This window comes from Thunnus albacares, chromosome 7, assembly GCF_914725855.1.
Source record: "Thunnus albacares chromosome 7, fThuAlb1.1, whole genome shotgun sequence".
Lineage (NCBI taxonomy): Eukaryota > Metazoa > Chordata > Actinopteri > Scombriformes > Scombridae > Thunnus > Thunnus albacares.
The window spans coordinates 7,085,493-7,111,804 of NC_058112.1; the positions used below are offsets into that span (position 1 = coordinate 7,085,493).

General features: G+C 38.0%; 2 protein-coding genes across 2 annotated transcripts in view; one reads left to right on the forward strand and one right to left on the reverse strand.

The window, feature by feature from the left end:
- anpepa (alanyl (membrane) aminopeptidase a) lies at window positions 1-23,630 on the forward strand. Its single transcript, XM_044357109.1, has 20 exons — window positions 1-1,417; window positions 3,386-3,528; window positions 3,693-3,826; window positions 4,100-4,220; window positions 4,356-4,510; window positions 4,896-5,009; window positions 5,842-5,985; window positions 6,176-6,241; window positions 9,735-9,800; window positions 9,893-10,041; window positions 11,709-11,791; window positions 11,975-12,108; window positions 14,523-14,578; window positions 14,789-14,936; window positions 15,172-15,260; window positions 16,445-16,555; window positions 17,516-17,683; window positions 17,866-18,006; window positions 20,121-20,184; window positions 21,482-23,630. Exons 1-20 carry the CDS (start codon window positions 810-812, stop codon window positions 21,626-21,628), a joined length of 2,841 nt encoding a protein of 946 aa, XP_044213044.1. The 5' UTR covers window positions 1-809; the 3' UTR covers window positions 21,629-23,630.
- arpin (actin related protein 2/3 complex inhibitor) overlaps window positions 22,495-26,312 on the reverse strand; it is a 13,060-nt gene continuing 9,242 nt past the window's right edge. The window contains exons 5-6 of the mRNA XM_044357110.1: window positions 25,058-25,221; window positions 22,495-24,392 (exon numbers count right to left, since the gene is read on the reverse strand). Coding sequence (XP_044213045.1) covers window positions 24,384-24,392; window positions 25,058-25,221 — 173 coding nt within the window. The 3' untranslated portion in view covers window positions 22,495-24,383. The remainder of the gene's footprint in view (window positions 24,393-25,057; window positions 25,222-26,312) is intronic.

The window sequence follows — 26,312 nt, forward strand, 5'->3', positions numbered from 1 at the left end:
TCGTGGTTCCCTGAGGATGGGGGCTTTCCAGCAAATTCAACGATTTCCCAAATCACCCTGTCCTCTATTCTCCTCCTCTTTTTTTCCTCCTCTCTTATCCAGCCCTCTCAGCACTCCCTTCATATGCTTTTCATTTGTTGGGAGTTTGTCAATTGCACAGGATCTGTATTGATATGTATGTTTGGGGACTGGCATCCGACCCCCTGCACTGAGGTTTCACCTGGCCGTGGATAGCAGAAGTTGGAATAAATGTTTATGCAACTCGGGACTCTTGACACCTACATGATGCTAGTGTTCTTGTAACTCCTTGATGGATTTTCTTCACCAGCAGCTCTTGTGTCCAGGGAGGCATGTGTTTACCATGGTTCGGACAATGTACGCTAACGTTCATAGAAAAGGAATGTGAGGAGGTGTGGGTGTGTGTGTGATGGGTTGGAGAGTGTAGCGTGAGGATAAAGTGTTCCTTGAGGTTTACCTAACCCCTGTATTAGTGGCAAGACCACAGTAACCACCTCCAGATGTTTGAGAGCACAATCAGATGGATTATTTACAACAAGGCCAATGAACATTACCCTCTTCACACTATTACATTTACTCTTTGCTCCTTCGGTAATATCCAAGTTAATGCTTAACCTAAGCATAGGCCCTTAATTGCTGAGGCCAAACCCCATTTATGGGAGGGAGGTTACTTGCATGCGTACAGATCAGTCATTTCAGACCAGAGGCATACACTCTCAGGGACTCATCAGACTCATCTTTACCAGTCAAGCATCGAGACCCTTTAGGAGTCGCCAAAGGAAGCAGCCACCATGCCGAAAGGATCCTACACATCCATGGCCTTTGCCACTGCCTTCATCGTCCTGAGCATCTCTGCCATTGCCGGGTTGATCACCATGATAATTTTGTACACGAATCAGATCGCTGGAATGCACCCGACACCACCTCCAACCTTATTATCCACCACTGAGGCACCACCACCCGTCATGCGGCTGCCGAAGAATCTCATACCTGAGAAGTACGAGGTCCACATCAAGCCTTACCTCTACCCCAAAATCATGGAGGAGGTGAATGTCACCAGTCCCAACCAGACGATGCTCTTCACAGGAAACTCTACTGTTCACTTTCACTGTGTCCAGAAGACTGGCAGCATCTACCTCCACAGCAAGAACCTGGCAGTTTCTAGTCCGGTGGTGAAGACAAAAAAGTCTGATCAGAAGGTATCAGTGTTCAGAATGAAACATCATGAAGATGGAAGCGACTTCCTGGAGATCCAGTTGAATAATGCATTGGAGGCAGGATATAACTACAGTTTGAGTCTGACTTTCGAGGGAGAAATATCCGAAAATCTTGAAGGGCTGTATGTAAGCACATACAATGACGGTGTCCCAGCTTATGAAGGTGATACAAACTCAGAGAGGTAAGTAAAAAAAAAAAGCAATGATAACTTTAAAGCTTTAAAGGGTAGAATGTGTGATCATAGCCTCTTTTAAAGTATTCTGATGGCATACATTTTTGTTTATAGAAAAATGAAACAATCCTTTCAGGTTTTCTCTCAGTGAATTGGTCAGCAGAAGTAGTAAGCACATATTTTTGCTACAACCACTGGGGGAGCAGCAAATTCAAGAACTCTCAGTGGCGTTAGGAGACATAAATTGAGATAAAAGTATTCTATAGGTGAATCCACATGTTATGTTCTCAAGCTCTCTATGGCAGGGTCAAAATTAACTTTCTGTAACTTTCAAAGATATTCATTTGACAGGTGAAGCCTGTCCAAACTTTTGTCTAGTGCAGTATATTGGAAGCACTTTTCAGAAGGGATCTCTTGATATATACTCCATCAGAACTGTTTATCAGACACTTAAATAGCCTCAGAAACACCTTCCATGCCAACTCCACAACACCTGCAGCCCCTGGTCTAAGCTAAAATGATCCACAAGCTGATATCAAGCTGGTTCTCGGATCAGTAACTGTAATGTATTTACAATTATTTACATTTATAATTTGGCTTAAAAAAAATCTGAAATACACAGTGTAAACCTAGAATTCTCCAGCAAAGTATGATACTCCCATGGAGATTAATGAAAATGAAAATAATTTAATTGAACAGAGGCTTGTGGGTTTTGCTCTGTTTTTTTAAGTTTATTGTCTGCTGATAAGGCAGCTGGTAAGAGCACAGCCTAGTAAGTGTTTAGTGATTAGCAGGTGAAAAGGTGTGTATTAAAACTGTCTCAACATGTTTTTGTAGGTTTTATTTTAGTTGTCTACATTACATGTAACAGTGGTTTCAACTGCATTTTGATAACTACTGCACTGTGGCGTTTCTACAGGATTGTAGCAACACATTTCTTGGCAGAAGTTGTGCAAAAACAGTTAAATAAAAGAGAAATTCCTTACATACAATGCAACAAGAGTTCAAGTGCAGTAATGGTGACTTCAGCCCACTTCCCCATACTATTTCAGCGACGTGAGGTATTATGGAGCAAATAAACACATGAGCCAAGACACTAAAATGTTAATTAATTGTGATAAAGTACAATGTATTCATGATGAGTCATTAGTCTTTTTATTTATGATGAATCATTCATATTTTTATTTACTTTTAATAAAAATAAATCTAGATTTTATTACTAATTAGCAAATGCATGTTAACATGCTAAACTCAGACAGTAAATATGGCTAATGTTACCTGCTAAATATCAGCACATTAACATTGTCATTGTGAGCATGTAGCATGTTGACATCAGAATTTAGCTCAAGTACAACCGCAGAGCCGTTAAGGTGGCAATGTGTGAGGTTGTTGACTGCAAGGTTTGAGGTAATATGCTAAAACTAAACTTGGACCATGACCTGTGTCTTTATAGTTATAATACAATAAAATATCAAATCAAACATGGATCCCCTTCAAAGACATTTTTTGTCTTTTGAGAAAATAAGCCTGACCAACTCACATGTTTTGATTTTGGAGCTAAAATGGAAAATAAGGTGTGTTACTGTTTAGTAGCTTGTTTGTTCATTTATATGTTTGTGTAGTTTAGTTTTCTAGATTGAAAAGGAGAACGCAATATGAAATCACGCACACACACAATGTGGTTTTTTTTGTTTTTTGGTTTTTTTTGGTCTTGGGTTAACTTTTGTATGTTTGCTATTGTTTGTCCCAAGTACACAATCTAGCATCTGACCTTAAGTGTGTGTTGTGGACAAAATGACCACCAGTATCAAAAAGTTTGAAAGACACAGAGACACATTGTTCATTTGTTTAAGTTGATGCTTTTGAACTTATCTATTCAAAGTCATTTAACATGGCTGCTTTATGACATCTTTTTATGTTGTTCCTTCAGTATATAGCAGATAATGATGGGCTGATTGTCCTTATACATATTCATAGGTTCCTTGCCACCACCGATATGGAGCCAACAAATGCCAGGAAACTGTTTCCTTGTTTCGATGAGCCAGAAATGAAGGCAGTATTTGAAGTGACCATCACCCACAGGCGATACACGAAAGTTCTGGGAAATGCAGAAGAAGCAGGTGAAAAAACAAGCTCCTATGATAATGCGAAGCTAATAGGCAACAAATGGCAACAAATGTGTGTTTATTATGCTTCTGTCCACATAGCAATAACAGATAAACAGTAATAACAGAATAAATTATGTCCTTCCTTATACTGGTCTGCTTTGTTTCCACTCTCTTAGGCTCATATAACATAGATTCTGAGTGGGACTACACTAAATTTTATCCAACACCAAGGATGTCGACATACTTGTTTGCCTTCACAGTTTCAGAGTTCCAATGTACCGTGTCCAATCGTAATCATTTGACTATTAAGGTATGTATGATCCTGTCGCTTCAAGTTGGCGTGGTGTTGACTGAAACTTTGGCTAGTGTGACATTTCTGCCAATGAATTTCTAACTTTATTCTCCAAACAGCAATTTGATCAAAAGTTTACTGTCAAAATATTAGACCTGCCTATAGGTTTTGTACAGTATGGTTTTAATGCCATACCAAAATACCATTCATATACCAAATACCAAAACTGTATCCAATAACTAAATCATTTCATTATCCTCAACTGTTATTCTTATTTTTTTGCTCATACAGATATGTGCTCGCCCTGAGGCCATTACCGCTGGATACACTAATTATGCAGCCAGCATCACCAGACAGATTCTTGAGTTCTACGAGAGTCATTTTGGAATTGATTACGCTCATAATAAGCTAGGTAAAACTTTGTCAAGATATAATTGGATGCTTCTATACTAACTGGATACTCTTTAACAGTATTAATAACTATTGGATAAGTAAATGTATCAGCAAGATTTGATCATTTGTCCATGTTGATATGTGATTCCTCCAGATCAAATTGCACTGCCAGACTTAAATCCTGCAGCAATGGAAAACTGGGGATTGGTCACATACCAGGAAGGAGGACTGCTTTATGAAGAGAATGTGTCCTCATGGTTGCACAAGGAAGTGATCGCCACTCTCATTGCACATGAACTGGCACACCAGGTTAGAGAAAGAAAAACTATTTTGTGTATTACCCCTCATAAAAATTATATGGATCAATTTTATTTTTGGATCAAAGTACTTGACTCTAACTCTCTCACAAATTTTAGTAGTTTTGAATAAGAACACTGTGATGTGACCCTGTCTTGCAACAAAAAACACATTCATTCAGTTTATCCCTCTTGGTGTGGATTCAGGAGGCTTTATAGTTTATACAGGATGTAAAATAAGAAAAGGACCTCAGCACACCAGTTCTACTATGCCTAACACTGCAACATTTTTCATTGCATGATACTTTTCTTCACCTATACACATATCTATATATAATATCTACACATTGATGGACTGGTACCTCTGTGGTTATGATTCCTTCTCTTTTTCCTGCCAGTGGTTTGGAAATCTAGTGACGATGAAATGGTGGAACCAAATTTGGCTGAATGAGGGTTTCGCCACCTACATGTCATATTTTGCAGTGGACCATGTTGAGCCCTCATTTAAAATAGTAAGTTCAGTTTTACATCTTTTCACATTGTCAGTCAAATATTCACACGTTTTCTTTTGAGTTCCAAAACTTTTCAATTTGCCATGGTCCTTGTGTAGAAAAATACATATAAGAGAAAGCTGGATGCAGTTGACTGTTCACTAAGCCCCACTGACCTGAGTTACTGTCGCTATGTCTGTCAAGCTTTCCATTCTCACATGGCACATATGCAGTTTAAAATGATAGTGGCAGATTTACCGCTCAATATTCTTGGTAATTTTGAAACAATGAGTAATTGATTTCACACAGAAGTAAACAAAAGCATGCTTCTCATTTCTGACCACAACAATTTAAATATTATTAAATATTCTCTACAGCTGATAAAATCACTGGTAAATATCATATTCATTGTAGCAATTGGAGACATAGCAAGCCCTCCTTTGTTTGGTTAATAAATGATTGCAAAAAATGACAGTTTATTTATGTACTATATCTCTATGTATTTTTTACATAAATCCCCTACATTTTTTTTTCTCTTTCTTAATTTATTTTGACAACGTTTATATTGTCTTGTATTATATGTATGTATTCTTTCCGAGCGTTTGTATGTGTGTTAAATTAAATTAAAAAAATTTTAAAAAACCATTATATCTACTTAGCATCAACATGTTAACATTGTAATTGTGAACATGTTGGCATTAGCTGGTTTTGGAAAGGTGTTGCCGTCCAGGGGCACTGTGTAGCAAAAGGTCAGGCAAGATATAAACAGTGGCTCTGTTTCTTCTCAGAAGATATTCAGTGCATTGTATTTTCCTCATGTAATTATGCAACATGTGGTTTCTGTTTTCCTCAGAAAGACACATTTATCTTGAGTGACCTCCATACAGCATTTGAAGAGGATGCTTTGGCCTCATCCCATCCTCTCAGTGCTCCACAGGAAGACGTCCAGACGACTTATGATATCATTGACATGTTTGATGCTATAACCTACAGTAAGGTAGAGAGTCAATAAATACACATCATACCTCACGACCACAGTAAGGGTGCAACATACAATCACACACAGTCATGGAATCAATATTAAAGTGTTTAGAATTTATACTTGATATTTGTTGTTTCTGTTGTTTCACCCATATCAGTGTACTGTGAATATTAACATACACATGTATTTGGTGTTCACTCTGTAGGGGGCAATTGTGCTGAGAATGCTGGCAGACGTAGTGGGTGAAGAGGTTTTCAACAATGGGGTGAAAGTAAGTAATGTGCTGTGATCTTTATAAATGCCTCCATTAGGGCCTGCAGACTGTCCCCAAGTTGAGACTCAAGACTAAAAGTGACTTCTGACAACCTATTTAACCTCAAAACACAAGGTCATTCCTTGATCATTCCTTTAATCTAGACTCTAGACCAGGTGCCACTTTACAATCTTTAAAAATAAAAAAATCACAGACCCGAGTGCCAATTCATTTCCATAATGAGCATTTATCTTTTTATTCATTTACTGCTGCTGCTTGTCTCCCCGTCTAGATTCCACATGCCAAAATTAATTAAATCTTACCGATTTAGTGCAACTCGTTTCCCTGCTTTTCTTTACTGATCTGTGTGATCTCTGGTCCGTATTTGGAGACTTTCAGTTGGACACATGCCTCTGCACATGTGTGCACGTGGTTGTGCATGGGACTCAAAATTGACTTCGTATGTGAGAATATCTGTTTGCACATATACATATGTGGATCCAAATGCTGAAATCAATGTGAAGGCCACCTTCTTCAGACAGTCGAACGTTTCTGAAAAGCTTTCCCAACAGGCCAGAATAGATTCCCCTTGATCAATGTTGGCAGTTTCCAGTGTTTTGTGCAGCTGTATGAATTTAGATGCCCACAGTGAAGATGCATTGAGTTCTATCTGCTGCATTTCAAACTTCTCAATCCTCATCCACTGAAACATGGACATGCTGTTCCCCCTCAAGTGTTCTGGGTTTATCAAAAAAGAAAACAATGGGCCATGTTTAGCAATGTACTGCGTGACTTTATAGTTGCCCTCTGTAGCTTGGTTTTTGGCAGCACATACAGTTGTAAACACATTGCTTTCCCATACTGGGCCACTGCTTTCTTGATTGATTCAGCTTTATCAGCCTTATCTTTTAAGTTTTTCCTGTGCCCTGTTTCAAAATGACATTTTACTCTTGAAGTTCGACACACAACATTTTTGCAGAAGAGAGTGCACACAGCTTTTTGCAATAAATGGGGAGGAGGGGTATGATAGACCATGTCAATTGTGTGTGCTCACTTGCTGTCAAAACAATGGTGTATTTTGAGACTAATTAATTATTTCAGTACTATTTTTCAAATTGTTCATTTAGTTTACCATTAGGCAATATTTTATATTAAAAAATGTTTTTTATTAAAAAACTATATTAATAGAATATTTTTTATTGAATTGCTCTGCGTATCTCTGATAATGGCTTTGTGTGCCAGTGTGGACACACATGTCATAGGTTGCCGACCCCTGCTCTAGACTAAGGGCCCTACTTTCATGCTAGCAGAGACCAAGAACAGTGACCTGGTGAAATGTTTTTTTGTTTGTGAGAAGATGATGTTCGATAATTTCATGGCTCACCATATAACATGATTTACAACATGGGTGGGGAAACTACCACTCCAAAGTTTTCTAAGTTGATGCTTTAAGTGGCGGTAGGAAAAAAAAAGAAGCCTGCTTCAAATTCACATAAACCCCTTTTAGGAATATATAATGTATGTCTGGTTGAAGCCAACTACATGCAACCAAAAAGTAAAGGACTTCACTTTACCCTTAGCATTACAAAACTTTCAGTGCCTCATGGACTTCTTTTAGATGGATGAAAAGGAGCTTATTCGGTTGGCCATAAGCGGTGCCAGATATTGGCACATGTAGTCTCATGTGGTCACAGCTTCCTCAGAACATGCGGTATTATGAGACCTTGGTGAGCCAACGACAATGTATTGATTGGTTCTGAGAAAAAGGATTTTTTTACACAGACCAAGCAATAGTACTTTGGGTTTGTGATTCACCCTGGAAAGAACAATTTTCAATTAGCTTTGGTGCAATACTTGGTATTTGTGATCGTTTTCTTATATTTTCTCTAGCTCACTGTCTCAATTATTTTATTAGGTAGACCTACCTTAAACTAATGGAGTCTAATACAACAACCCCACAAAAAATCCTACCTTCATGGAGGTTATAATGTTCAGTTATTGTTAAAACAGTTTAAAGGCCTGGTCAAATTAGTATTTAAAACTGCAAAATTTTGTGACAAAATTGGTTCATTTCTGTGAGAAGATCTAAACTTATACTGGGGTGGACTTCAACATGCAATTTAGCCTAGGTGACCAATAGCAAGCTGTCAAACAGTGTTGACCACTGAGGGAACAGAGAGCCACATCCCAAAATGGAGTACGCTCATATCTTATTAGCCATGTTGTCCCATCCACATCCACTGTCTTGAAGTAGAAACTGTTCCACAAAAGAGGAATGGTTTGCAGACAGTTATGAGTCTGAAGTTGATGCTACAGATATGTTTTTCGAATAAACAGTGTGAACTTATTGTCCTGTTAGTGACCAAGCTGGTGAGCTTGATAACTGCCACTTAGGAAACTAGTTAGCTCAGCGAATTTCGTTTCACTCCATCAATAACTCTTTATAAAATGAATATGCAATCCTGAAAACCAAATGGCGGGTAGGAGTAAATGTCACAATACTGCATTACAATGAGGTGAATTACTTTCAATTTGACAAGCTTACATTATTAATTTCTAGTTGATATTGTGGGTGTATGTTATGTGCTATTGTGTGTAGCTTTGTATTTTGTATCATGTGTCCTGTGTGTTTTTTTGCTTTGTACTGTTATTGTGCTGTTATGTGTTTTAATTGTAAGGGACTGCAGATGAAAATTAGCTTTAGGCTACATCTCGTGCAGTACATCAAACATTTATGTTTAACACTGTACATGGTCCCAGTAAATACAATCCAATACAACATCAATACACATACACAGATGTAGTAGGAAACAAATACAAATAAAAGGAAACAGGGCACCTCTAGAAGTTAGGGGCACAAGATTAGTTAGAGACAGTTAAATCAGGGATAGAAGCCTCAGAGCAGTTGCACCAAATGTGCAGTTGATAATCCAACACAAGGTCTCTCTCAATTTAAAGGTAGTCAGTTACATAAATTTATTTAAACAACAATAAACAACATTTATGTCATACAGTATATCCAAATCTGATCTGCTGATAATAACACAATTATTGCTGCTCCGAAGTCTGACATTCCAGTTTGACAATCCACTCTTATTTCTCACTGCCTCAAGTAAAATCAATAAGGGGGCCGTATTTTCCTTGTGGGATGGCGCAGACAGATTACTAAAGGAAAACACTGTTGCTGGGGGGAGTGATCAGAATCTCTTAAAGAGCAGGAAGGTGCAGAATTGAGGACGAGTGTCCCACAGATCTGTAACACCTGGTGCGTCATTGTGTTTGAGCATGTCAGAAAATGACTGAAGGACTGTGGATTTTGGCCAAACATTTGCTTTTACATTACATCCACTTGGGATCTCTGCAGCTGTGTTTGCATACTTTCATCTAGCTCTCAAGTCTCAGCACCAATTTCAAAAGCAAAGTTTCTTCCTGGAAAAAAAAGAAGACAGGTTGAAACTGTGTTCACTATAACCTCTCTCTCTCTCATTGTCTCCATTTTTGTGTGTTTTAGATGTACCTCAGTGCCTTTAAAAATGAAAACACTGACCAGAATGACCTCTGGGACTGTATACAAAAGGTAAAGTCTTGGTGGATAAAAGATTTAGCCAGGCTTTTTTACAAACCACTATAACATCATAAAATGTTAATTTACTTGTGCCATGTTTGCAGGCTGTAAGCGCTGTTAATGGTAACACTAAAGTTGCCGAGATGATGGGCACCTGGACCAATCAAGTTGGATATCCTGTCATCACCATCAACACTACCAATGGAGAGATCTACCAGAAGCGCTTCCTGTTCAATGATTCTGCTGTATCTAGGTATGTGCTAAACATCCAATGTCTTTGACCAGTGTCTTTATTTCCCCTGGAAAGTTGTTTAATTTGGTTAATTTTATTGAAAATAACAAACTAATGAGAGAGAATCAGTATGTATTTAGAAAAAATAGATCCACATCTTTAGCATAAATGGAAACAGCGGAAGAAATCACAACAACAATGGAAAGGAAGTACTTCATGGTTGGGGTATTTATTGATTTATTGATGAAAAAGCATTTTTGATATAGTACATGACATATTACTCTCTATTCTACTGTCATATTGTATTAGAGGGATAGTTCATATATGTTTCAGTAGTTGTTTGGATAAGAGACAACAATATGTACAGTTTTCTGGTAGTAAATCTGAATGTAGGAAAGTTATATGTGGTGTCCCACAAGGGTTGGTATTGGGCCCTATATGTTTCATTTGTTAACATATTATACCACTGATCAATATTTGAACAATGGATCACATTGCTTGTTTGTGTAATGTGAACGGAGGTTCTCATACTCATGAACCCATTAGGAAATATCACCTGACTTTGCAGTTCCCCTGAGCTTTAGAGAGCTTTTTAACATCTTTCAGCTCAATGTTTTATGGGCCACAATTTTAATGTTTTGGTTGACTCTCACTGCTCTCATCAGAATTGTTTCCAGGCATAGCAAGCAACTGATAGCAAGAGCCCTGATAAGCCAGTCAGCATACAGACAAAGTTAGCAACTAGACGGTATAAATTTCGCAGAGAATTTTGTGAGTAAGGAGACAGATATTTCTCAAAGGGGTTGAGCTAAAGGAGAGTATATTGGACTTGCAACAATCAGATGAATAGAAACACATCTCCAAATGAATGTTTATGTGCCTTCATATCTGATGAATGTGTGAATAGTCCTAATATTTCAATAATATGCCAATTGGCCCAAAAAAATAACAACAAAAAAGTAGGTTTATTGATATTGTAATAAAATAATATTTCACAACAGTTTGTGGTCAACACACTAGTGTGAAGGACTGCGGTAAAGTTCACCTTCCATTTGTAGATGGTCTGAATAGGAATTTCACTCACTGGCATGGATACTTGAATTTTTGACCAATGAAAATCCTTGATAGAAAATGTGAACAAACAATGTGTGGTGAGAAACTGGTTCCACCTTCCTCCTTCTGTATTCATTTGAATTTTACATCTTGAATGTGACTACGACCTACTTGGGCAAGGATTAGAGAAGATCCTTTACTTTCAGTGTCTCTACAAAGGCCAAGGTTGGTATATAAATCCTTCACCAACTTAAAAAGGTCAACTCCCTCTGAGTACAGTTGTCGCCATATAATTAAATAGTCAATTTCTTCTGTCTGTTTTGTTTGGCAAAATACAATAAGTTATTACATCAATGCTACCTTGTTAGCCAAGTGTTTCCCTCCCAGGCCTGCATGAAATCATTGCAGCCGATTACAGTAGAGTATACCTTGGGCCATGTAGAGTGTTTTGAAACAATGTTTTATAACTATGCACTCCATAACACTGCCATGGTGAGTTGCACAATATTTTAACCTACTGTGCTGTGACTCAGTTTAAAGTTGCTCCCTGACTCTTCTCAGCTTACTCTGCTCACTGTACAGAGGCTTTTCATGGATCCTGATTATACTCTTTTCTATTTTTTCTACCTGTTTAGTCTTTGGTGGGAGGTCCCGATCAGAGTCATGTCACAGTCTGATCAGAGTCATGTCAGAGTCTGGTTGAGAGACAACAAAACAGGTGACAGAATATACAACACTGAATATAAACCCCTTGCCTTTTCAAAATTAAATTTGTAATAACTTTGTTTTCATATTTTTCATATTTTTCATATTATTTTCATATGTTCATATGTTTTCATTTTTGTAATTCATGGTCAGTAAAGTATAACTTACCTTCAACCAAAATTTGCCTTTTAAACAGTTGCGATACCAGCCTTAGAATCTAAAAATGGAGAGTGGATCCTTGTAAACGTCAACTGCACTGGATATTACAGAGTCAATTACGACCCTGAGAACTGGGAACGCCTCCTGACTCAGCTGGAAACAGACACAAATGTGAGTACTGAGCCAAATTATGAGTTAACAAATCACAGAACTGTGCAGAAACCAACTCCCATCAACATACAGTTCATGTGACAGATAAGGAAAGTAATTTTACAACCTGTGGTTTATTAGAATGTAAAATTACAACGGGTTCTCCCCTCCCATTTATCCAAATCTGGACTGTTAAATAGAAAATCATGTGTTGTTAACACATTGCCCTCATTGTTAATGTAGTCTTGTGTTACTATTAACAAGACAGTGAACAAACTTGTAGTTTGTAGTGTTTTAAGCTGGTTAGGCAGTAACACAATCAGTCCATACAGTGAGTGCAACCACTTTGCGCAAAAGAGACCAATAACTACCATGGATAGTTCCACTTTGTGTACTCATAAAGTCAGTGGAGTATAGTTCTGCATGGGCCCAAAACTGAAACCCAAAACCAGTCTGTTCCTGTGCTTTCCAGACCTGAACCAGCTGAACCTGCCTTGTACTGCAGAATTTGAGACCCCAACCTAACCTGAGAGCCGAGGCTACATTTTTGTTATTTCTGCTTCAAAGACAAAGTTATATGCTTGCTTTGGAAAGGCTTTCACACACAACGACAATAGACCAACACAAAGTTTGGCACGGTGGCCCTCTAGCACAAAACATACTGTATATAACTTCTATTAGATGATTAGCTATAGGTTTAATGGCAATACACACACTGCAGTCAGTTACCAGCATGTAACACTGCAGCATCTCAAAATAGATTATCTGCCTTACTGGTTAGTAGATCAACTTCAATTTCATTGAATATCAACCAGATGAATGCAACTGGTAAAGTCAAAACATCTTTTACAGCTGAACTTGTCAACAGTCCAAACAATTATAATCCAGAACAGAACTTCATACGGGATGCTCTTTAAGAGTCAGAATTGTGGAGGAATGTTGGAGGTTTTTATCTGTTGTCACCACATAGTTGTAATTCTTCAACAATGCAGTGGCCTTCCCTGAATCATTGGGAATTTTAAGAAGCTTGCCTTTTCCAAGTTTTTGCTTTATTTCCTCCATTACCCACTAGCTCATTTGTCCTTGTTACATTTAGATTTTACACAATCTTGTGTGGCTTGATACATTTCCCTCTCCCAGACCAGGCTCCAGGGATAATGTGGGCTGTGGGTGCACTGTTTAATGCAACATTTAAGTCAAATAAATTGGTTTAAATTGACCAGACTATATTAAAAAGACAAGACTATATGAAAAACTGAAAAGTGAAAATGATGTGAAGAAATACTCACTCTTTGTTTTTTGGTTTTGCTGCCAAATTCATTTGCATGTAATGACCAGATGGTTTGCATTGTCAAAATTCAGTGCCTTTATTTTGAGCAACAACAAAGGCATCCAAAATATGCTTCCTTTCTCATATGGTGAAGAATGGATCGACTTTGTTGGAAAGAAAGAAAAAAATGTTTTTGACAAAACTCTGAATGGCGGCTGAATGGTGTGGTTGAAAAAGACCAGACCACTCAGAACTGGACATGACCCAAATAAACTGGGGAAAAAAGAAATGTCTTGATAGGTGAAAGGGTTGAATCAGTCCAGCAGAAACATAGTTTGCATAGTTCTGCAATCGAGGGATTGTATTGATCCCAAAGTATGTACCTGCATTTCTTGGACTGGACTCTTTCCATGGTCAGGTCACTTGGTCAGTCCACCATTTTGATCCTGACTAAAAAGTTTTAACAACTGTAAAATGGATTGCCATGAAATTTTGTACAGGCCTTCATGCTCCCTAGAGGATGACTCCTACTGAGTTTGGTGTTCCCCTGACTTTCAATGTAGCGCCGCCACAGCTCCAATATCATTAAGTTACTTGTGAGATGTTGTTATATCATCACGACAGTTTTTACAATTCATCTAGTGGGGAACGTGAATGTCTTTTTCAATTGATGCAGTTGTTGGAGTAAAGACTCACTGGTTGCACTAGATGAAAAGTCAGGAGATTACCAAAATCATTTGGATTCATCCTCTGGGAAACAATATGTCTTTACCAAATTTAGTGCCAATTCATCCAATAGCTGTCCAGATAGTTCACTCTGGACAAAAGTAGTAGACAACCATCCAAGCCGTTCCATTTCATCGGAATCCATTGCAGCTTGAAATGGTTCCAGACCTCTCAGAAGTACTATTACAGAAACAAAGTTTACCCCTACTGGAAAAAAATTTGTGACTCAATTGAGCTGAGTTGATTTCTGACTTTGGAAACAGAAATTGAATGTAATAATCATGATTCTCTGGTTCAAAACCTCAATTTGTATCTCTCTACAGCGCCACAATGTCAGGCCTGATGTTTTATTTCCTACTCTCATGCTGATTGATTTCTTATGCTGCTGGTAGAACTTTGCATTTCAGATAAACTTTTCCTCATCTTGCTTGTTTTCCAGCGGATCCCACTGATAAACAGAGGGCAGCTTATTGATGATGCATTCAACTTAGCAAGGTAATGACTTTTTCTTTGACTGCTTTGATCTTCCCTTTCAACATCTTGTTATTTCCATTTTCTGTAGATTAACTGTGTGTTGTGATCCTTCTGTTGCAACATGCCACATTATCTTTGCCTGAATTTTAAAAGCATGATTGAAATAACGTCATGCTGATGGCTCATTCGCCACTGTGATCTTCCAAAATCGAATCCCTTTTTTTCTCTCAGGGCCAAACTAGTCAATGTGACTCTGGCTCTTAATTCAACCCGGTTCCTTCGTAATGAGACTGCTTACCTTCCCTGGGAGTCTGCAGTTAGGAACCTGAAGTACTTCATCCTCATGTTTGACCGCTCCGAGATGTATGGACCTATGCAGGCACGTGCCATTAAAATATCCTTTTTAACTTGTGATAAAAAAATGATTTTATAGACTGTATCAGATAGTCCACTGGCTTTATTACATTATTAACCGAATTGACTTGTGCTGGATGGAAATGCCTGCCGGTATTAATGTTCATCCCTCATCAGAACATAAACAGATGTGTAGTAAAAAATGTTATATTACCATGTGTATTCTTGAAACTCTGCTGTAAAGCTGTTTCTTCCTGCAGGCATACCTCCAGCAGCAGGTTAAAGGCCTGTACAACTTCTTCAAGAACGACACTGACAAATCAGAAGTCCCTTCTGACCACTCCTTACAGTAAGGAAAGATCATTTTTACTTAGTTATTAGTTGGTCATTGACAGATTTACACAATGCTGAAGTTCACAGTTTCACAAATTCACAGTACAGTCCAAGAGTGTCAATGCAGAGCAGATGGGCGAAGTTGCATTGTTAGCTCACACATCATCAGCTATATACATGCTAGTGACAGCTGTGTACTTTGGACTTGCACTGCCAATACTTTGCTTGTTTATATGGAACCAGTTCTCAAGAAATCAGGGGTTTGGTTTAGCTGAAAAATACAATGACTGTAAACTCTCTTAAATTATTCTTGGTTAATTATTCTATAGAGTATCTTTGTTCAAGTGACACTTACCCAACACTTACCAAATCAGTGTTACAAAACACTTCATTTATGTGATGAATCAAATTCATCATGTAACTTACTGCATTCTATATTAAAACTGCACTAATCATTTTTTATATTTAATATAAGCAATGTTTCAAATAACCATGTGTAATGTGAAAGAAAGGTGTCGCTTGTAGTGACAAAACCCACAGAGAATTATCACCCAACTCTGAAATTCCCCTCAGCTCTACACAGCTTTTTAGCCACTTGTAGCTCATCATTTTGGTTTAGCAGCCAGCATCTCATTCAACTAATTTCCAATCACAGCAGTCAGCTTTTTTCAGCTAGAAAGCCCTGATGAGTCCACTGTACACTAACTGCCCTGCATCAGGCAGCAGACAGACAGAGTTAGCAATTTGCTGGGCAACATAACGGAGCATTTAGCAGCTAAAGAGCCAGGTATTTCCCTAAGGAGTTAATGGAGACCAAAACAGAGTTAAACGGACAGTGAATATTTGCCTTAAATTCAATGTCAGGTGGACACAAACACATCTCCAAATTAATGCTAATGTTGCTCTGTGTCTGCTGGATGTGTAAATAGGCAACTATTTGCTAACACATACATGCTGTGTTCTGTTGCCCCCACATGGCAAAAAAAGATGAATTAAAAAAGCCTTAAGTAATCCATGGCTAACTTGTCTCCACAAATGCTATATTACAGTAGTTTGACAAAATTATCTGAACTCCAGGTCCATTTATAAGCTTTTTCTGGGGGCTTTCAACCACATTTTTCATCATGACACATTACATTACGTTTACTGTCATTTAATATGTGTCCACTTATATAAAATATCATTGGGTTTCATCCTAAGGCACAGCCAGATCACTGCCATAGAGGTGGCCTGTTCCAGTGGTCTCCCAGAATGTCAGGAAATGGCTAAAAAGATGTATGCTGACTGGATGGAAAGCAACAACACCAACAAGTATGGACACTACTGGATAAGTATATATACATAATTTGGACTTTGAACATTACATGCATTTGAATTAACTAGACAAGTGTGTTAACATATTTCTTCTTTCCCCTTTCTAATCCCTACCTTCTGCATTTACCCTAAACTTGCACATTATTCTACTGTGAATTAAGTGACTGGTTGACAATAAATTGCCATCATGTTCTGTAGCTTTACCTTCCAGCAATTATTTATTGAAGGTATGTGTCAATTGCTTGTATATAAATTGTATTTAATTGCTTTTTTTGTGTCAGTTGTGCGTGGCTGTTACCACTCTGTATTTGTTTTATTTTTAAAGCTGCACTTGGCAGGATCTTAATGCTGACATGCAGTTTAATCCAAAATCGCAAAGAGGAGACCACAATCCTATTCCTACAAATAGAAAAGGTGTTTGCAAAAATAAAACTCTGGTGCCTTTACAGTTACTTTTCAGGCTTTTGGAGACATTAATCTGCAAAGTGTCCAGGTGCAACTTTAAAAAACAGAGACATCGTGACTCGTCATTAAATGTGTAAACTGTGTGTCCATACATTACTTCAACACATATGCATGTGTGTGCTGTACATGCATTGAAGTGTCCATACATTCACACTGGCCGACATTTGTAAGTGGATGTGTATGTGTTACGAACTTTGTGTTTGTATGTACACCAAGACTCAACAAGCTGCGTTAAAATCCAGGGAGAAATTCTGTCCATAACACTATAAAGACCATACTTTAATATCAGCCAGATGTAATCACTTTTAAAGTTTTGTAGTGGTAGAAGAAAACACATGGAAGTAGACCAGATGGAGAAAATGTTCAGTATGTCTGCAGATTTGCTGATAATCAGGAAAAGGCAAAGTCAATAGTTCAGGACAACCAAGAAAACTTGAAAATGAGACAGCCCTGATGCAGGGAAATTACTGTGTATGTGTGTGTGTGATTCAGGATCCACCCCAACCTGCGGTCTGTAATCTACTGCCAAGCTGTGGCTGAGGGTGGGATGAAAGAGTGGGAGTTTGCCTGGGAGAAATTTCAGAGCTCCAACAAAACCTCAGAGAAAGACCAGCTCCGAGAAGCTCTGTCCTGCACAAGGAAGATCTGGTTGCTCAACAGGTGAAGCCAACAAACATTAAAAATCAAGTCCTGATGTGTCATACAGAATCATAATACTGTCATTTTGACTGTGTACATAATAACTTCTTTCACTGTGGACACACCCGTGATAAGGTTGAGTTCCAAACATGCAAGTTTTAGTAAGTGAAGAGCTAGGCGGTGACTAATTCCTTATCTTACAGATACCTGCAGTACACTTTGAACCCTGAGAAGATACGGCTGATGGATGTTGCTTCCACTATTAACTACATAGCTAGGAACATGGCGGGGCAGGAGCTGACTTGGAACTTTATCAGAGCAAACTGGGACTACGTCAGTCAGGGGTAGGTTGCTATTTGGACTGCGTCTAATGTCTCTCATATTGGTTTTTACAGATTACACCTCATTTTCTTAGTCATGAACAAGTATATGAGATTGTGTACTTGGGTTTGACCAATATAGAAAAAGGCATCATGATGCTAGTATTTTTGGTTTGAGGTTCATGATAGGCAGTGTTTTGCACCAGTACTAAATGTTTAATTCTAGCCATTTTTTGTTCCAACATATTTACGAGAAAATTACAAGTATTCATGGTTTACCCCAGAACATATGCTCATCATGGTGGAGAAGCCACCTTAACACAGCAGTTGGATTGTGAGAAGTTAAAACTCTCTGATAAAACAGAAGTTAAAATCTTGTTATGGTGTACAGCTCTTTAAAGCTCCATAATCAGTTTGTTTTTGGGGGCACTTGGAGGCAGAACTCCACAACTAGCTAAAAGTACACACATTTGTCATAGCATGACCTTGTGAAATTGGTATGGTTCACAACTGTCTTTACACATCCAGAGGACATGGAACAACACAATTAATCTGGAATCGTGATTCTGGCCAACTGATGAACGTAAGCCAGTATTTACTGTCTTTAGCTCTGTTTTGGTCTCCACCAACCCCTGATAAAGATATCTGTCACTTTAGCTACTAAATGCTCCACTGTGTTCACCAGCTAGTTGCTAACTTTGTCTGGCGTTTGGTGCTGGGCAGGTAGTGTGCAGTGGATTTATCAGAATTTTTTTGCTGAGCAGAGGTGTGGGTCATAATTCCTAAATGAACTAAAAGAGGCTAAAAAAGCTCTGTAGAGCTGAGGGGAACTACAAAGTTGCGTGGTAATTTACTGGTTCATCACTACGAATGACTCTTAGCCTGCACTGCAACTTTGCTCAGCACTGTAATCAACCTCATTACTAGCCACAGCAGGCAGCTGTACACTGCCTGCCCAGCACCTAACAGCAGACAGCGACTAGCTGATACATCAAGTCATACAGGTTAGTCCTCTAGCAAGGTAAACAAATATTTTGTTGTTGTTTGTGGAGAACAAAACAGCTAAAAAGAGAATGAATACTGGATTTGCATTTGTTAGATGACCAGATACACTACACAACTCAAAACCATCTCTGCTGAATGTGCAAATAAGCCATTGTTTGTCTTAACAATGTCAATGTTAATGCTTTCAGCTTGTTCAGCTGCTACCAGATAGCCAAAAAAATCAATGATGCAGCTTTAAATCTCTTCTACTGCATCTATATAGAGATTGGCCCAGGACACTTTTAACGTGGTCTAGCAAGACTTGGCTCAGGGTTGCTCTCTGCTGTGGAAACAGACTTTAGTGGCATTAATTGCATAGCTACTGTACATGATAAAGTATAATGATCACTGCAAATGTGCGGCCAAATTTGGTTCATAGAGCAGTGATATGCAAGAATATAGGGTTGTGTCAGGGAGAAACCTCCACCACCACTCAGCTCCATATCTGCTGTGAAGTTAAAGGCCAGTATAATCCCCACACTGTATCCCAGCAAATTGATCTATCAGTCTAACCCTGAGCACAGTATTTGCTTGTTCATGTTTTTCATGCTTCACCGCTCTGTCTCATGATCTGCTTTGAGGCCATGAGCTGCCAGTTAAGAGGACAACACTGTTGTCAATGTTTTCTTTATGAACGTACTGCGCCTTGCTGCCTCATCACAGAGATCTGAGAGCCTTGTCTTGCCTGTGGGCTGTTGTTTACAGAGGCCTGAAATGACCTGCAGTCAAGTTACTTGAATAAACAGACACTGTCATAAAAGAAGGGACTATAATAAACAGTGGCTCATAAAAATCTTGCACAGTGTCATCAAGTACAATGGCCTTATAATTTTATCAGTGATTGCTCTCCTTCATAAAGTCCCCGTTGTTTATGCTGTTACCAGGAAGATGAATTGATCTGTATCACAGTTTAAATATACACAAGAGACATTTAATTTCATGAGCATACACACCTGAGGCTTATCTAAATCACGTAATTAGCAAATATTTAATTTCTTTTATGTAACAGACATTTTGACCACTAAGACTTAAATATGTCTTTCACAATATACTGTTTCTAATATTTTGTCCACCCTGTCTTTCTCCACCATCAGGGATGGAGCCATGCTGATTGAGGCCGTGACCAGAAGGTTCTCCACACAATTTGAACTGGAGGAGGTAATTTATTGATGTTGTATTATCTTCCAGTCATATTACCAATATGCAATGACGTCAGAGAGACACTCTTATCTTTGTAGTCACGTACCGATAATTGATTTATATCTAATGAGTCACTAGACTCACCCTGATATCCTATCAGAAATCTCTGTCATCATGAGTTGTATGTATGGATGTTGAGACAGTCGTGCCTCCGAGCCATGACTCAAATGTAGGATAAGGCTGTCAACAAATCCCATGACAACCGAAATAAACAATAAATTGATTCTACTAACAAGTATTGTGTTTGTATCCAAAACCTGATATATCTTATTCCTCTGTGCCTTGGAGCACCATTGCTTTCCAAAGACATTGTTGACCATGAACACACACACTGTACTTTATATGAATCAATCCCACAAACTGTAGTTTTTAGCAAATGTCTCAAAAGGAGTAAATAGTAAAAGGAGTAAATAGTCTGTTTTGGGGGGACTATATTCAGCCATGAACTAACACATATTTGTTGCTCTACTGAGTATTTCTGGCAACAGGACAGTGTCTGTGGGACTGAGTCAAAATAAACTACAGTGTGTGTGTTCACAGTAATGAAGGAACATATCACCCAGCAACGGTGTGACTCACTGATGTGTTTTTAATAGTTTTTGGACAACAATGGAGCTCTACAGCACAGAGGAATAAGAAATGATATTGCAGGAATATAAACCGGCCAAAAAAAACAAAACTAAATCCAAGAGATAACATGTTAAACACTTATTTGCAGCATGAACCCAAAATGTTGAATACAAAAAACATTTTTAAAAAAACAAAACGCACAAGACTTTTTCATGTTTCCAGCTGACTCTTTTTAAAATGGGAACCCAGCACAAGGGTCTTAAATATGCACTTGAGGGCTATACATGACATCATGCTAAATGACTGGAGGTATATCCTACATGTCCCAGGCAAACATTTAGTATTCTCACCGGCTAATGATCCATGTGAAAGACATTGTGAAGAATTTTTATTTTTAAAACCTGTAGCCTCTCAAAATAATGTAGTATGAAATGCTTCCTTCTGTGTATAGTTATGTTACCTAAGTTATGACTGAACAATTGCTGTTTATGGCATGGGTTTAGCGAAAGGTCACTTAAAGGGTCCCAGGATTTCACATACTGATTGGTTTTGGTCTTTTCATAGGATTCGCTAATGATGAGAAAAAGATAAAGCAATGCCCAGCCTTGTACTTTAATATGCCACTTCTGCTAACCTGCAATGCTCTTACATCACTGTATCACCTGTTTCTGTGTTGTGTGTACAGTTGGAGCGTTTTGCGACAACCTATGAAATGGGTCCTGCTACCACGGCGGTGTACAAGGCCATAGAGCAAACCCAAGTCAACATCCAGTGGGTCAGCGAGAACAAAGAGACTATACTGAAGTGGTTTGAAAGCGAAACTGCCTCGTAGAGTGAAAACCCACCATCTTTGATTTTTTCAGTCCTTCAAAGATCAGTGGTGCTGGCAGTTTTCAATTCTGCGGTTGAAAACTCTTTTTGAGGCATTCCTCTTCCACCAAATCCACTTCAAAAACAAGAGCGGATGAAGACTGAATCCCACTTTGCCAGGAAAATGGACCAGAAAAATAATCATGAAATGAGAGATTCACTTTTTCCACCAAACAATTTACCTAACTGAACCCTGACTGTGCAGCATGTAAAACTGACACATAGTGTTGTACTGACAGTATATGAGAGAAATGTGGCAATTAAATCAACAATAATGAAGACACAACAGTGTTTATGAATATACTCAATAATCATTATTTATACATTATATACAATATGTAAAGCGCATTAAAAAAAACTATCAAAGTAAGAAGATTTACATAGCTGCTTGTGATTTTTGCACATGATGACAGTGACAGCATCGGCCAACTTTAAATTTTTATGACGAATTTACTTCAAAATCATGTATTTCCCGTTGTTGCTGTTGCTCGTTTTCAAAATCATTTCATAATCAAAACTCTGTGTTAACCTTCTATAACAAATTGAATTGTTGCTTGAATTAAGAGACTGAATTACTGATTTACTATCATCTACCTGCTGCCACTTTCCAGACCAGCTTGACATTTGCACAAATCAAACCTGAAGAACAGACCCTCCTCTGTTTGTTATAGGAAACATGTCTATATGTGTCTGACAGTATATATGTTGTAATCAAGAAACCAAATTATTCTTGTGTGATGCTGAAATTATTTTAATAATAAAACATCAACATTGTGTAAGACATGAGTCCTTTAATCCAGTCAACTTGCTTATGTTTTAATTGTGAAAATTGTACATGTTGTATTTATAATAACAAGACAACTACAATGATGACAATAGGTAATACAATGTTTTCGAAGTCAATACTGGAACATTCAGATACAATGAGAAGCAAACTTTTGCTTTCTGTATTTGTCAAACATGGCCACTGGACAGTATTTACAGTTCATGTTTATTGTCCATAAACATAAAAGGACAGCTAGGGGGGGTCTATGTGAATAAATGTACCGAGTTGTCATCTGTACGTATTGTCATTCTCAATATAAGCAAGGCAGATATTGCCTTTTGTAGTACAAAGACTTAAAATAGTTCAATTTACTTTCTTGTTTGTTTCAGCCTTTCTATAGACTGTTTGGCAATTTTTGCTTACCATTGTATCTTCTTTAGAGAGTATGTAAATGTAAACATGTTGAAGTATTACTGTATGTGTACATCTAAAAGGGCACCAACACTTGACAATGTCTACTGGCACAACTGCATATTTAAGAGAACCATGCTTGATAGTTTGACTTCATTCCTTCAACGTTGCCATATTGTGGAGAAAAATACAGTACTGTATGAAGAAGAAGAAGAATTTTGGGAGTGTCTCTGCAGTTCTTTGTGTTAGTGAGTTAATGAAAATATTGCTTCAAGTATTATTTAAAAATTACACTCAATGATTTTGTTACGCTGCCTATTTATAACGAATTTGTTGTAGCACTATTGGATGCTGTAAAAAAAATCAGGGAGTGTATCACTAAATATGATTATTTTTATAATTAAAATTGCTCAATAAATTGAATCAACTGACTGGCATTTTTTTTTAGGATGTTTTGAGGATTAGTGGGTAGGATGAGGGCTTCTTTGGCATTTTGATTCACTGTTTGATATCAGAGGTTAGTTTTGCTCAGGTTCTCATGCTTCAACCTTTATTTGTGTCTGTTGTGTCAGGGAATATTACGGAGGGAGACTGGGGATTCTAGATAGTGACATCGAATCAGAAGTTGAAACATTAAACCTTTTAAAGCCACAGGGCTGGTTAAGACACATAGCACATAACTGTAACACTCATGGTTCGATTCCGGCTCTGGATCCTTGTTGCACGTTATGTCTCTCTCTCTACCCATAATTCCGCTCTCTCTCAGCACTATCAAATAAATGCAAAAATGACAAAAATAATTTAAAAAAAAAAAAAAAAGCCTATTAAAAAGCCCTATTCAGGCTGGATTAATATGCCAGGAGGAGGTTGATTTGTCACGTTTCTCTGCACTTAAGTCATCATTTCTATTTCCATATACATATGGGGACATCAGTATTATCATCCTTTTATCTTTTCCTTCGAGTGTTACACAGAACTCAGACAGTGTACTGAGCTAATTAAACTTAACAGGAAACACAGCTCTTTGAGTGCATACCCTTAGAGATACACTTTGAAATATATATATATAACAGTATAGGAGGGCCAATGAGTATGATAAAAAGCAGTGGATATTTGGACTGTAATTAGTACCAGGGTACGGGAAGAAATATCACACATATGCAATCCAGATGAAATTTAAATCACTGATCAGTGGATGATATATCAAAATCAGCCAACCTTCCATAGTGGATTAAATCCTGTCTGATTGGGGCTTATGTAACTTTTTCTTTTTATTGCAGTACAGCACATGGGGACAAAAACAGACAAAAGCAAAGTAAGAATGAAGGTACAGAGCTAGTGTCCCACTGCAGTTTCAAAGCTCAGAGCCAGATTCACTTGAGGAGGTTGAAGAGTCCAGTCTTGTACTGTAGAAGTGATACAATGTTTCTAGCCCCAAGACCGTTATGTGAGAGGTTCAGAGAGACAGGATGTAAACCAAGTTGAAGCGTTCCAACCTGGCAACTGGAATGATGCAAGGCTGATAGTAAAGACGGTTTCCTCAATCATCCTGAGAGAGAAACAAAGTGGAAAGTGAGCCTTCTCTAGTTTCTGTCCAAGGCATCATCTGCTTTGTATGTATTCTGAACAACAGTTTCATCCATAGAGGGATTCTGATCACTTCCAAAGTTAGGTCAAATCATAGCTTCTAGCTTGTTTTCCATATCCATTCAAGTATCAGATGCACAAAGAGGTTAACAGGAGGTACACCCTAATTGTAAACATGAAAAGTGACCATATTTCCGGTACTTTCTGATCTCACTGAAGTTGTAGCAAAATAAAGATCCCCTCACAATTTTTTGCTTTGCATAATAATTAGTGTCTAATATTGTTTTCCCTCAAAAAAAAGTTAAATTACCTGTTAAAATTTTTAAAATGACATCTACTTCAAGTTCAAGTTTCCACATCACGCTTGTGTAAGTTACTGGACCATGATTGGCTCCAAAGTAGTTTTGATGTCACAAATCATGTTGGTATGTACATGAGTTAAACTAGAATTTAAGGTGAGCAGAGAAACTTTCCTGCTTCAGAAGATGATCATGAAAACAAACTCTGCACATATATCATTACCCACCATACCTTCCTACAACTTAGACAACATTAGGGGCGTTAATGAAGTAGGTTTTATTTAGGCCCTGTGTATAAACTTGGTTTGGATATGGAAGTTGACCTCACCCATTCATCCTCTTCTGCCCCCTCTCCTTCCACCCCAGGTTTCTGTGTGCTGTCTGCTTCTGCTTTGTTGGCCATAATCTTGTCCGTCCACGATGCTCCAGCCTTTTCATCTCCAGCAAAGTTACATTTGGTCACTGTGCCACCGTCCACTTTAGCTAAGGAGACTACAAGCACAAAATTAAGGAAGAAAGTAAGTTTATTTATATGGCACCTTTCAGGAGCAGACATTACAAAGTGCATTGCAAAAAAACAAAACAAACAAAAAAAAAAAAGACATGACATATAGACATAACAAGACACAAGAAGAAGACGCAATGAGGTGTTCACAGACAGTTTCAAAGAAAAGGCCACAACCGCAAAACCACATTTTCCTTTAGTTAGGGAGAGCCTGGAGAAAAGCACACTAAAAGTGATCACAAGAGTCCTGAATTGGACTCTCAATTTAACGGAAAGCCACTGGGAATAAAAACAAATGTCAAATGAAACCTTTTAGAGGACTTGGTCAAAAACTTTTCAGCAGCATTTTAGACCACTTATAAGTCATCCATGAATGTCTTGCTACAGTAGTCTAAACAGGATGAAATAAAAGAGTGAATGATTACATTACCTTAGGGGCAAGGCCAGCTGCATCAGCAATAAGCTCTGGGAAATTATATGCCATCCCATTTTTAGAGTTTAGGTAGTTGTGTAATATTGACAATTTTGTGACATTTTGAGGCTTAAATCAGATGTTAAGTTGAATATCATCATTAGCAGTGATAGGAGATACCTTTAAAACTACTTTTTGTCTGCCAAAGGTATGACAGAATAGGACCCAGAACAGAACAATGAGGCACACTACAACAATTCATTCAAAATGTACATCACTTCCTTAAGCTCTTCAAAGCTGCTATAATTAATATTTCAATAATAACAATAGATCAAATTAGTATGTATAGTGTGAGAGGGTTCACTTGTAATGATGAAGCCACAGAAAATGATCACTATACTCTGCAGTTCTCAGTTTTAGCCATTTTCAGCTCATTGTTTTGGTTTTCTGGCCCACACTTTTAATGTTTAGGTTCATTCTCACCACTCTCACCATCACTGTTTTATAGTCACTGCTTTATGTATAAATAGGCAACTGTCTGCTTACACATTTGCCATATCAATGTTAAAATGTGACAATAAATGAATGTTACTGTGTTTATTGTCTTGTTAGAAATGCAAAACACAGTTAACAGTGACATTTAAATTCTTCAAGGACCATACTGGT

Bases quoted from the DNA above. Each gene is read 5' to 3' on its own strand.
- anpepa (XM_044357109.1), top strand. From the start codon at position 810: ATGCCGAAAGGATCCTACACATCCATGGCCTTTGCCACTGCCTTCATC. The intron at 9,801-9,892 runs GTAAAGTCTTGG...CCATGTTTGCAG, and splicing joins TCTGGGACTGTATACAAAAG to GCTGTAAGCGCTGTTAATGG. The intron at 14,579-14,788 runs GTAATGACTTTT...TTTTTCTCTCAG, and splicing joins GATGCATTCAACTTAGCAAG to GGCCAAACTAGTCAATGTGA.